Source organism: Chiloscyllium punctatum, chromosome 3, assembly GCF_047496795.1.
Source record: "Chiloscyllium punctatum isolate Juve2018m chromosome 3, sChiPun1.3, whole genome shotgun sequence".
Taxonomy (NCBI): Eukaryota; Metazoa; Chordata; class Chondrichthyes; order Orectolobiformes; family Hemiscylliidae; genus Chiloscyllium; species Chiloscyllium punctatum.
Window position 1 is genome coordinate 21,847,863 of NC_092741.1, and position 12,752 is coordinate 21,860,614.

Sequence of the window (12,752 nt, forward strand, 5' to 3'; positions counted from 1 at the left end):
CTTTCACTACTATGAACTATGGCAATCCATGAAGACCGGAATGTAAATAAAATAAAACAGTGGGCAAATCCATTGATTTTTGTAAGTAATTTCTTTCTATCATTCCATTTACAGAGAAAGATGGTAAAGCTTTCCACCCGACGTATGAAGAGAAATTGAAATTTGTCGCTTTACATAAACAGATCACAGTTGGTCCTTACAGCCCTGATTCTTGCCCAGAAGTTGGCTTCTTTGACGTTCTTGGCAATGACAGAAGGTAATTGTGACCTGAAAGAAGTCTGAAATAACAATGTTCCCAAATGTAGCATTCAACTAGACAACTTGGTCTATCTTAAACAAAATGATTTAATTTCTTCTACTTAATGGGTATGTGACATTAGTTGAATTGTAAATTCATATAAATACAATAAACCTAGAACACTACTGGGTTGTGAAACCGCAAATGCTGAATCTATAATGAACTATGCTATAGAACGCTTACAATACAATATACAATACAAGAACAGGTCCTTCAGCACACCAAGCCTGCACTGATTCCTAATTCTTATGTAGATCCGCAACTTGTTGCCTATATGCAGTTTCTATCCCTCTGTGTGCCTCCTGTTTAATGTATCTATCAAAATATGCCTTAAATATTGTTAATGTGCACAACCTCCATTGACAGTGCATTCCAGGTACCCACAACCCTCTGTGTGAAAAGTTTTCCCCACTTCTCCCCAAAACTTGCCCCCTCTCACCTTGAACCTGTGCCCTCTTGTGGTTGACCCTTCCCCACTGGGAAAAAGCCTCTAACCATCTATCCTGTCAATGTCTGTCATAACTTTGTAGACCTCTATCGGGTTGCTCCTCAGCTTCCATCTTTCCAGTGAAAACAATCTGAGTTTATCCATTCTCTCCTCCAACCTAAACCCTCAAGATCAGGCAACCTCCTGGTAAACCTTCACTTAACCCTCTCCAAAGCATCCATATTCTCCTGGTAATGTGGTAACCAGGACTACGTGCAATATTCCAAATGTGGCCTGACTAAGGTTTTATGTAGCTGTAACATAACTTATCAACTTTTATATTCAGTGCCCCCACCAATGAAGGCAAACGTACTGTGTGCCTTCTTGATCAGCTTATCCACCTGTGTTGTCACTTTCAGGGGCCAGTACACCCAGATCCCTGATACAACGGGAAGCATTTGCTCCTTGTGGAGCAGGTGAAGGACTTTAGTAACTACCACCAGCTAGGGCAAGTGTAAGCATACTGCTAAGGGTTCTGCTATTTATTATATAATTTGCACCTGAATTTGATCATCCAAAGTGCTCCACATTGCATTTGTCAGAATTAAATTCCATCTGCCATTTTTGTGCCCAAATCTGCAACCTATCCCTATCCCACTGTATCCTTGATAATCCTCCTCACTGTTTGTTACTTTGCCAATTTTGGTGTCATCTGCAAATTTGCTATTCGTTTTCCTCCAAACCGTTTTACGTAAATATCAAACAACGAAGATCCCAGCACTGATCCCCGTGGATCACCACTAGTTACTGATATCCATTCTGAAAAGCAGCCTTCCACTGCTGCTCTGTCTTCTCAACCGGTTTTGTATCTATTTAACCAGTTCACCCTGGATCCCACGAGACGTTACCTTTTGTACTGGCCTGCCATGAGGTAGCTTATCAAATGCATTCCTAAAGTCCGTGTAGACGATGTCCATTTGGACTTCTTCTGAGAGCTGGAGTTGTGATGTGAGGTTCCAACCAGAAAGTTAACCTGACATTTTCCTCCTCCTTTGAGATGCTGTGTATTTGATATTCTCATTTCTCAACTCTCTGAATTCTGATCTCTTGCCCAGTCCATGTTGCCATGGCACCATCATTAGTGGTGAGGCTTTTGTTGAATTGGTCTTATGCTCTGGAACCTCCTCACAGATGAACATTGCCCCCCACCACAACGCACACATGAGTGTGTGCACACATGTGCCCCTCAACATACGCTGTCACACCACATGCGCTTGCACACATAGAACAGCCTCTTTGTCTCCAGCTTTCTCTAATATTTTCCACAATTTCCTTCTGTGGCTTTGATTGTTCTCCTGTGAACTGCTTGGGCATTTTACTATGTTAAAGGTGCTACATAAATGCAAGTTGTTGATAATTGAATTCCAGACCTGGTTCCATAGCACTTGCTGTAGATTGAATGGCATACATTAGGCTTCTGAGATTCCTGTATCAAAGCTTAGCTTAACGTTTGCATTTTGGGGCAGGCACATCACACAAGCTGAGTTCCCGCCAACACTGATGAACCCATCCACCAACTTGTCTCCCTCTGCTGTGTAGGAACAAACCCTTGACAAATTATACTGCAAATGCACAGCAAGGTGGTCTATGTCTGTGGGGAGAGAAAATAATTCATCTTTCAGACTTATATCCTTTCATTGGCTCTGGCTCCTCAGCTGCAAGCTGATAGTAACCGCACTTTCTGCTGTTTAATATAAAATCTTCCACGTAGTTTTCTCTTTGAAAACAAGAGAAGCTTTTGTTTGTGCCTTTCTATACAGCCTTCTATCCAATTCCTAACCCCAGTGCTATTATTTTGAATCTGTTAGAAGGTGGCTGGTTTTCAAGTCCAGCTCTAGACCTTCACACCATCCTGGGTGACACGTCAGTTGCATGCTGAGGAAGTGCTTCTTGTTAGAGATGAGCAGTTAAAGCAAATATTTGACTGCCCATTCAAGTTGACAAAAATATTCTATTTGATTGCTTTCTAGTTGAAAACTATATCCTATAACTGATATATTTCTGCTGTGTAGCTTGAAAGTTGGACTTTTTCACAGCAGTTGGTCAGATACCGTGCACAGCCTTGTGGACCTCTGCTAAATAGTGCATTTCAGAAGCTCTTTAACCTCAGAGTCCAACTCTTGCCACTGTACTGAGTGTTGGTTCAGTTCTCTATATTCACAAGATAAATAAAGATGAAAGCTGTTTAAATTAAATTTGGTTTATTCATTTTGTTAGACATTAATCCCTCAGCACCAATCATCAGCTTATCCCATTTTATTTCTAATACGAATCCAGGGCTTATTTTGTCCCTACTCAATCCATACTCGTCACCACTTGTGAAGAAGCTCTCAACAAACAGGTTTGTCTTCAATCTGTTTGAACCTGGGTTCCAATGCCCTCATCTTTGTCTTTTAGTTTGGAGTCATTTTTTTGGTTAAATATCCTTTTTGCATTTCAGTTTTGTGTACATCATCACTTCTGTCATCAACTAAACTGAGTTTCAGCAAGCAGTTTGTAAGTGTGAATTTGTGTATCCATTAGGGAGAGGAGATTCCTAGAAATTGTAATGTTCCAATATATTTTAAAAGGATGTTTTGCTGTGAGAATCTCATTAGATCAAAATATCTGCAGAGAATACATTGTTCTCTTTCTGCTACCTTGTTGCAACCCTTTTAAAACCCAGTACTCAATGTATCAGAATGACAACCCACAGTACTGTAGAGAAAATAATAATCTCCATTATCTTGATTTGTTTTAAGTTCACTTATCAATAAATGAGACCATAAAATCCCAAAGATAGAAGCCTGACTAACTCTGACGAACAGCTGAGTTTCAGTAAAAACTGAAAGAACTGCAGATGCTGTAAATCAGAAACTCAAATTGCTGGAAAAGATCAGCAGGTGTGGTAGCTTCCGTGGAGAGAAATCAGAGCCAACGTTTCTAGTTGAGCGACCCTTCCTCATAACACCTCAACCCGAAATGTCAACTCTGATTTCTCTCTACAGATGCTGCCAGACCTGCTGAGCTTTTCCAGCACTTTCAGCTAGGATTCAGTGATAGGTAGACCTTCAGATTTGAATAAGTTGAATTTTGGTTCTGCCTTTTTTTTGGTCACATGGAGCGATTCAAAAACAAACAGACTGCTAACAGAAGTGACCAAACCATTAACAATTAGTAAATGTATAAGCATATTAAAAGACATTTTGTGTAAGGAAAGCAAAATGATGTTTGTTTGTGATGACAATTTTTAAATTCATTAAAGGCCCTCACTGGCTAGGCCTGCATTTTAGTTCCTTTATCTAATTGTTCTCAAGAAGGTGGTAGTGAGCTGCCTCCTTGAAGCACTGCAGTCCTCGGCAAGCAGGTGCACCTGTAGTGCTGTTAGGAAGAGTGTTCTGTGATTTTGAGTCAGTGAATCTAGTTCCACATCAGGGTGCTGTGTGGCTTAGAGGGGGAGCTTGAAAGTGATGTTCTCGTGCGTCATTTTCCTTTTATCCTGGGTGGTGCTGACTGTGGATTTGGAAGGTGCAGCCCAAGAAGCCTTGGTGAGTTACTGCAGTACATCTTTCTGCATGCCGGAGGGAGTGAACGTAGAAGGTGTTGTGTGGTATGTCATTCCAGTGGGCTCTATTGTCACGGATAGTGGCAAGCTTGTGCTGTTAGAGCTGCATTCATCCAAGCAAGTGGAGCATATTCCATCATATTCTTGACTCGGATGGTGGTCAGACTTTGAGGAGTTAAGAAGTGTGTTACTTGTCAGAGCTTTTGTCCTGCTCTCGTACCCACCATGTCAATGTGACTGGTTCAGTTCAGTTTCTGGTCAGTGCTAATCCTCAGGATGTTGATAACGGGGGCAGTATTGATACCATGTAATGCTAAGGGCTGATAAATGAGTTCTCCCTTGCTGTATTTGGTCAATACCTGGCATTTGTATGGCAAGAATGTTATTTGCCATTGTTCAGCCCAGGCCTGGATGTTTTCCAGGTCTTGCTGCACTTGGGTACTGACTGCTTCAGTGAATTTGCATATATTCTAGTTCCAGCACACTGTGTTGGGTATATTGACGTGGCTACAATGAAGAACAGCTGAAGTGTTTGCTTTACAGGTAGTTATGGTGTAATGCATGTTTCATTCACACAAAGTGGCTATAATGCAATTGATGAATTGTGGATGTGGTTTGGATAACACAAACTTACTACAGTGATCTTCTACAGCGCAAATGTTTTAGAGTGCGAGGTTGCAAAGGGCGGCAATTATCGCATTCTAGCAGAATGACCTGTGTTTAGTTTTCTTTCAGTGTTCATACTCAAAATCTGAGTCTGGGATGTGTGGGCACAGAATGTGTTGTTTGGGAGTGCTGCTTTATTAAATAACACGAGAGTACAATTGATTGTAAAACAAGAACCTTGCAAAACCGATTAGCAGAAACAGTGCCAAATTTGGGAGGTGGTCACTGTCAAAACACTGAAATTGAGAGGCGATCGGAGAGAAGTATTTAACGTTATGAAATTACCTGTTTGGGTTGGAAAGAATGTAATGACCCCAAAGCTAGTAAAGATAGGGTTTTTAACCAATAAAGCCAAAAGGGAATTCAGGAGAATCTGCTTTTCTCAGAGTAGTTGGAATGTGGAACTTGCTATCAGATGTGGAATTGAAATTAATACCAGTGCGTTTAAGGGAAAGTGAGTTAAGTTCACGATAGGATGAGGAATAGAAGGTTCTGCTGATAGGATGAGATGACCCAAGGCAGAGGGGAGCTCAGCACAAGTCAAGTGGCCAGCTTGTGTTAACATTGCTGAGTAATATTTTAGAATAGTAGAAGAATATATTTCTGTGCTGAGAAGTAGAGTTAACATTTCAGATTGCAGACCTAATATTACTTCTGTTTCGTTCTCCACAGATGCTGCCAGAGGGCTAAGTATTGTCTGCATCTTGTCCTTGATGAGTCAAAAAGTGTGGCGCTGGAAAATCGCAACAAGTCAGACAGCATCTGAGGTGCAGGAGAATCACCTAGCCCTTCAAGAATGTGCTCTGAAATGTCGACTCCTGCTTCTCGGATGCTGCCTGACCTGCTGTGCTTTTCCAGCACCAAACATTTCAGATCTGATCTCCTAGCATCTGCAGTCCTCACTTTCTACTAGATGCTGGATGACGAGTCCAATAACTGCACTACTTTGCTCATAGAATGTTAGTATTCCTTTAGTTTTGTGTGGCTGTGGGTTGAATGGTTAATGGGGCAACTTTTTAAAATTAACTTTTGTGTGGGTGAGACTGAGTTGAACCCAACATCTATCCTTTTGAGTGTTGGTGTGAACCACCAACCTTACAAGTGGTTTTCAGACTTCACAAAATTTGATGCATCTTTAGGAAATCACCTCTCCTAATTTAACCATGAAAAACACACCACCTGTCTTCAGGAAATCTGGGCCTTTTGTTGGGTGTTTTTTTCGTGACTTTGAAATAAAAACAAAATGGGTTGTCACCCGCAACAAAGAGTAAGGAATATTGAAATCTCAGATTCTACAGGGAATACTCGGTTTTAAATAAGCAAGAGTCTAACCTTGCCAGCCTTATGTAATCCAGAGACCGGTCTGAATAGCTGTCCTTTCCATCAACTGCATGTTCTGTGGGTTTAAGGACAAGAGGTTGCATTTACAGTCGTATGCCCCGCTGGATTCTATTTCAAAATATCTTCTCATTTCCTTACTTGCTGTCTCAAATTTCCATCCTAGCACGAAACAAATGATCAGACTTCTATTTCCCAACATCTTAATTAAAGTCGTCTTTCCCATAAGCAGTCAGAGCGGAAGAAGCCAAGATTGGTCCCCAGGAGTGGAATTCGGGCAAGGTACTGAACTAGAAGCTGATGGCCCATGATTCTGCACCTTACAGGGAGATGTTAAGATAAATTAGCAGTGTACAGCTAACGCTTTCAGAACTATGAATGGAGAGCTGATTGTTGCTCTGGTTACATTTTATTTCTCTCTGTGACCTGTGTGAAGTTGAGCCACAGATCAGCAATGATTTCATTTACTGGCAGAACAGGCTCAAAGGGGAAAAATGGCCTATTCCTGTCCCTGTGATCGTCTCCAATCCAGATTTGCAATCAGATTCTGAGGTTCTATCGAATCTTAATGAACCTTTGGCCAACTGTAGTCTGCAATACTCTGAGCAGAATTTAGCTGGAGCAGCTTTTAAATACTGTGTTGACAAGAGCATTTCCAAGCCTGGGAATTTAGCAGTGACAACTGATTTCCCCAAAGCCTGTCCATCACTTGTAAGTTAGAAGTATGATATAATTGTACTGCATTTTTAAATCTTGAATTTAAAGCTGTTGCATTAATGGTCATGCAACTGTTGTCAACTGTAGTAAAAAAACAATCTGACTCATTAATGTACTTTAGGGAAAGAAATGTGCCATCCTTACCTGGTTTACATGTAACTCCTGACCTACAGTAATATGGCTGATTTTTAACTGCTCTCTAAATTGACCGAGCAAATCATGCACTTTGACTACAATTAGAATTGAGCAACTAATAAAGGGAAGAAAGTGTTTTGTATTTCATTGTTAAAAATCTCTTAACAGCAGGTTTATGTGGAAACACTAGCTTTCGGAGCACTGCTCTTTCATCAGATGGTTATAGAGTATAAGATCATATTTCATACCTTTTATTCTGTAGGATACTTAGCAACCAAGTTATTTGTGTCTCGCATTAACTTAAAAGCCAAGAGATTTCATGGTCACAAGAATTAGAAGCAGGAGGCAGCCATTTGGTCCACCATTCACAGATTGAGGCTGTGACTGAATGTTGCTTAATCTCCACCTTCCTGTTCATCCCCAAGACCCTTTCTTCACTCATCAATCACAAAGCAAGCCAACCAACTCTGCCTTGAATATATTCAATGACCTGGTGTCACTGCCATCTACAGGTAAAGTTCAAACACTACAACCCCCCTGAAAGAAGAAAATCATCCTTCAATGGTGAACTCATTATTTTTAAACCATGCCCCTAGTTGTCTCAGCATCTACACATTTAAACCCTTTCAGAATCTTAGGTGAAACTCCTGGCACATATCATTCTCTTGCTAACCCTTTGCTCCTAAAACGAACCCTTCATCCCATGTGCAAGCTGGTGAATATTCAATCTATTCCTCAATTTAAGGAGACCGAACTGTGTACATTGCTCGAGATGTTGTCTCACCAAGCTTGTTCTACGGCTATCCTGCATTTATACCCCTCCGTGCAGCAGAGGAAATGAATATACTTAGCCTTAGGATTCCAGAATTGAGGTGGGAGGCATGACTGAGCTTGAACAATGGTACTGTAAATGGAACTTGCTCCTCCAAAGGACTGCTTACCTTAACTTCACCCTTAACAAATAAGCAGATCTTGCTTTGATCTGAAAGTTAAGACCAGGAGCCCAAGGCAGCCAGCAGCACCTAGATGACAGGAAAGAAGGTTACCTCAGATTACAACAGGATCAATGGGCTGAGAAGTGGCAGGTGGAGTTTAATTCAGATAAATGCAAGATGCTGCATTTTGGGAAAGCAAATCTTAGCAGGACTTATACACCTTAATGGTAAGGTCCTAGGGAGTGTTGCTGAACAAAGAGACCTTGGAGTGCAGGTTCATAGCTCCTTGGAAGTGGAGTTGCAGGTAGATAGGATAGTGAAGGTGGTGTTTGGTATGCTTTCCTTTATTGGTCAGAGTATTGAGTACAGGAGTTGGGAGGTCATGTTGCGGCTGTATACAACATTGGTTAGGCCACTTTTGGAATGCAGCTCTGGTCTCCTTCCTATCAGAAGGATGTTGTGAAACTTTGAATGGTTCAGAAAAGATTTACAAACATGTTGCCAGGGTTGGAGTATTTGAGCTGTAGGGAGAGGCTGAATAGGCTGAGGTTGTTTTCCCTGAAGCATCAGAGGCTGAGGGGTGATCTTAAAGATTTATAAAATCATGAGGGGCATGGATAGGATAAATAGACAAAGTCTCTTCCCTGGGGTGGGGGTGTCCAGAACTAGAGGGTGCAGGTTTAGGGTGAGAGGGGAAAGATATAAAAGAGACCTACGGGGCAACTTTTTCACACACAGGGTGGTAAGTGTATGGAATGAGCTGCCAGAGGAAATGGTGGAGGCTGGTACAATTGCAACATTTAATAGGCATCTGGATGGGTATATGAATAGAAAAGGTTTGCAGGGATATGGGCCAAGTGCTGGCAGGCGGGACTAGATTGAGTTGGGATATCTGGTTGGCATAGACAAGTTAGACCAAAGGATCTGTTTCCATGCTGTACATCTCTGACTCTAAGAGTTGGTGAGAGGCGGACCTGAAAGAGGAAGTCAGCATCATCTGGAGGAGTGGATGAGATGATGTGGAGACAGGCAGAAGGTATCGCCTTGAGGAGTGAGGGGGAGGGAAGGTTGAAGATCCTACACCAGGCAGTCAGCAGCATTGAGTGGAGCAGTGGAAAAAAATAAACCTGTAGCAGGTAGAGGCAAAGCTAAATTCAGTGGAGATGATTAGAAATGGCTCTTGCTATAGCACAGAGAAAGAGGTGAGTATGTGCTAAATGGTGAGGTCTTAAATTTTAACATAGTGTATAAATTGGTGGGAAAATTTATAAGATGTATAACAGACCACATGGGAGTGAATAACTTACTTAATTCAAATTTATTAGGAATAGCAGGATAAGTGATCTGTTAAATGTGCAGTGTGGGAACTCCTCAGTACTGTCGTCATCTAGGGCAAACTTACTTGAAGTGTGTGTTCGGTGTTTGTACAGCTTTGGTTCAGAGTTTGAGTTGGGAGCTGAACTACAGACACTGACACATCAGAGAGGTGGAAAATTATGTGGTTTGTTTGGAGCAGGCGACAATCACACACCTTTTCATTTTGTCAGCAATAGGAGGGAGAGAGTCATGCTCTGCAATTGTTCAGTAAATCTGAAGTTCTCTCACTCTGTTTGAATGAAAGTGGGAACTACAGGGCAGATGAGCAAACTGACCGTGTGGACAGGAAAGCCAATCAGGTGAGGCAGCAGCAACGTGTGTAATAATAGCGGACACTATTATATAGTGATGGCATTGACACCATTCTCTGCATCAGAGTGTCCAGACAGCTGTGTTACCTGCCTGGTGCCATGTTTCAGGATATTTGTTCAGGGGTGGAAAGGAACTTGCAGTGGGAGGGTAGGTAGGTGCCAGCAATATGGGTGAAACTAGGAAAGAGGCTCTACATTGAGAGTATGAGGAATTGGTATTAAATTACAAAGCAAAACTTTAAAGGTTAGAATCGCTAGATTATTACCTTCTCTTGCGAATTGACATCTCCATCAGTGGAGCAGAGGTGGAAATGGTTGAGAGTGTCAAATTCCTAGGAGTGACAATAATCAATCTGTCCTGGGCCACCCACATTGATGCTGCAGTCAAGAACACACAACGCCTCTTCCCCAGGAATCTAAATAAATCCGGCACGTCCATAAGGATTCTCCCCGTTTATAGATGCACCACGGCTTGGTACGGCAACTGCTCTGCCCAAGACTGTATGAAACTGCAGAGAGTTGTGAACACAGCCCAGTCCATCCTGCCCACCTTCACCTGTTGGCGGCCATAACTCTCTTCGATCCTTTTCCATCATTATTTTAAATCTAACAGTTGAAGTTCTAAATTAGAGAAAGGCCAGTTTTGACAGTATGAGGCAAGAACTTTCAAGAACTGATTGGGGCAGATGTTCACAGGTAAAGGGACAGCTGGAAAATGGGAAGCCTTCGGAAATGAGATAACAAGAATCCAGAGACAGTATGTTCCTGTTTGAGTGAAAGGAAAGGCTGGTAGGTGTATGGAATGCTGGATGACTAAAGAATTTGAGGGTTTGGTTAAGAAAAAGAAGAAAGCATATGTCAGGTAAAGACAGGATAGATCAAGTGAAATCATTAAACACTATAATGGCCATAGGAGTATACTTAAGAGGGAAATCAGGAGGGAAAAAAGGGGATAGCTTTGGCAAATAGAATTAAGGAGAATCCAAAGGGGTTTTACAAATACATTAAGGACAAAAGGGTAATTAGGGAGAGAATAGGGCCCCTCAAAGATCAGCAAGGCGGCCTTTGTGTGGATCCGCAGGAGATGGGGGCGATACTAAACGAGTGTTTTGCATCAGTATTTACTATGGAAAAGGACATGGAAGATATAAAATATTAGGGAAATAGATGGTGACATCTTGAAAAATGTACATATTACAGAGGAGGAAGTGCTGGATGTCTTGAAACACATAAAATTGGATAAATCCCTAGGACCTGATCAGGTATACCCTGGCACTCTGTGGGAAGCTAGGGAAGTGATTGTTGGGCGTCTTAGTAAGACGTTTGTATCATCGATAGTCAGAGGTGAGGTGCCAGAAGACTGGAGGTTGGCTAATGTGTTTAAGAAGGGTGGTAAGAACAAGCCAGAGAACTACAGACCAGTGAGCCTGACCTCAGTGGTGGGCAAGTTGTTGGAGGGAATCCTGAGGGACAGGATGTACATGTATTTGGAAAGGTTAGGACTGATTAGGGATAGTCAGCATGGCTTTGTGTGGGGAAAATCATGTCTCACAAACTTGATTGAGATTTTTGAAGAAGTAACAAAGAGGATTGATGAGGGCGGAGTGGTAGGTGTGAAGAAGGTGTTTGGTATGCTTTCCTTTACTGGTCAGAGTATTGAGTACAGGAGTTGGAAGGTCATGTTGCGGCTGTACAGGACATTAGTTAAACCACTGTTAGAATATTGCGTGTTCTGGTCTCCTTCCTATTGGAAAGATGTTGTGAAATTTAGAATGGTTCAAAAGAAATTTACAAGAATGTTGCCAAGGTTAGAGGATTTGAGCTATAGGAAGAGGCTGAATAGGCTAGGGCTGTTGTCCCTTGAGTGTCAAAGGGTGACTCTAGAGGTTTATAAAATCATGAGGGGCATGGATTGTCTATTTATTCTAAGTCTTTTCCCTGGGATGGGGGGAGTCCAGAACTAGAGGGCATAAGTTTAGGGTGGTGGGGCCGGTAAAGATATAAAAGCGATCTAAGGGGCAACTTTTTCATGCAGAGAGCAGTGTATGTATGGAATGAGCTGCCAGAGGAAGTGGTGGAGACTAGTACAATTGCAACATTTTAAAAGACATCTGGATGGGTACATGAATAGGAAGGGTTTGGCGGAGTATGGGCTAGGTGCTAGCAGGTGGGACTAGATTGGGTTGGGATATCTGGTCAACATGGACGGAAGGCTCTGTTAATGTGCTGTACGTCTCTAGGACTCCCTCTACACTTGCTGCCTCAGAAAGGCCATCAATACTGTCAAAGACTCCTCCCACCCCATTTACAATGTCTTCCATCAAGCAGAAAATACAGAAGCACACGTATCAACAAGTTTAAGAACTGCTTCTTCCCTGTTGTTAGACTTCTGAATGGACCTCTCAAATCTCAAATGTAATGTTGCTACTGCTTTTTGTACACTACTTCTCTGCAGCTGTAACACTGTATCCCTCGGTCTGTTCAAGCACCTTATGCCCTTTTTAGGTATGATCTGTCTGTACTGCATGCAAAACAAAACTTTTCACTCTACCTAGGTATGTGTGACAATAATAAATTGAATCAAACATTGAGACCATGAAAGTAAAGATGAATACATAATTCTTGTTAAACGAGGAAATCACAGAATATTGCGGGTAGTTGGGCATGTGGAATTCTTCATAGAAACAGATTGGCCATGATCTTATTGAATGGCAGAGCAGGTTTGGGGCCAGATGGACTTTAATTTGTATATTTGGAAAACTGGTTAAATAGACTGTGGCGTGATCAGATTGAAGGACAGAATGGACCAAAGAGGAAGTTTCTCTTCTTGTTTTGGTTTAATAAGAGGTGTTTCTAAGGGATCCAGTAGAGCTACATACTCTATGTTGTGACAAAGAAAGCATGTTCAGCACATTAATTTCAGACATGCAGGCCAGCAGGATAA

At 41.8% G+C, this 12,752-nt stretch overlaps 1 protein-coding gene across 1 annotated transcript in view; it reads left to right on the forward strand.

Annotated features, from left to right (window-relative positions):
* The window catches only part of acbd3 (acyl-Coenzyme A binding domain containing 3), a 49,874-nt gene that overhangs the window by 13,286 nt on the left and 23,836 nt on the right, over window positions 1-12,752 (forward strand). Inside the window, exon 2 of the mRNA XM_072550767.1 lies at window positions 115-256. Within this exon, the coding sequence (XP_072406868.1) occupies window positions 115-256 (142 nt within the window). The remainder of the gene's footprint in view (window positions 1-114; window positions 257-12,752) is intronic.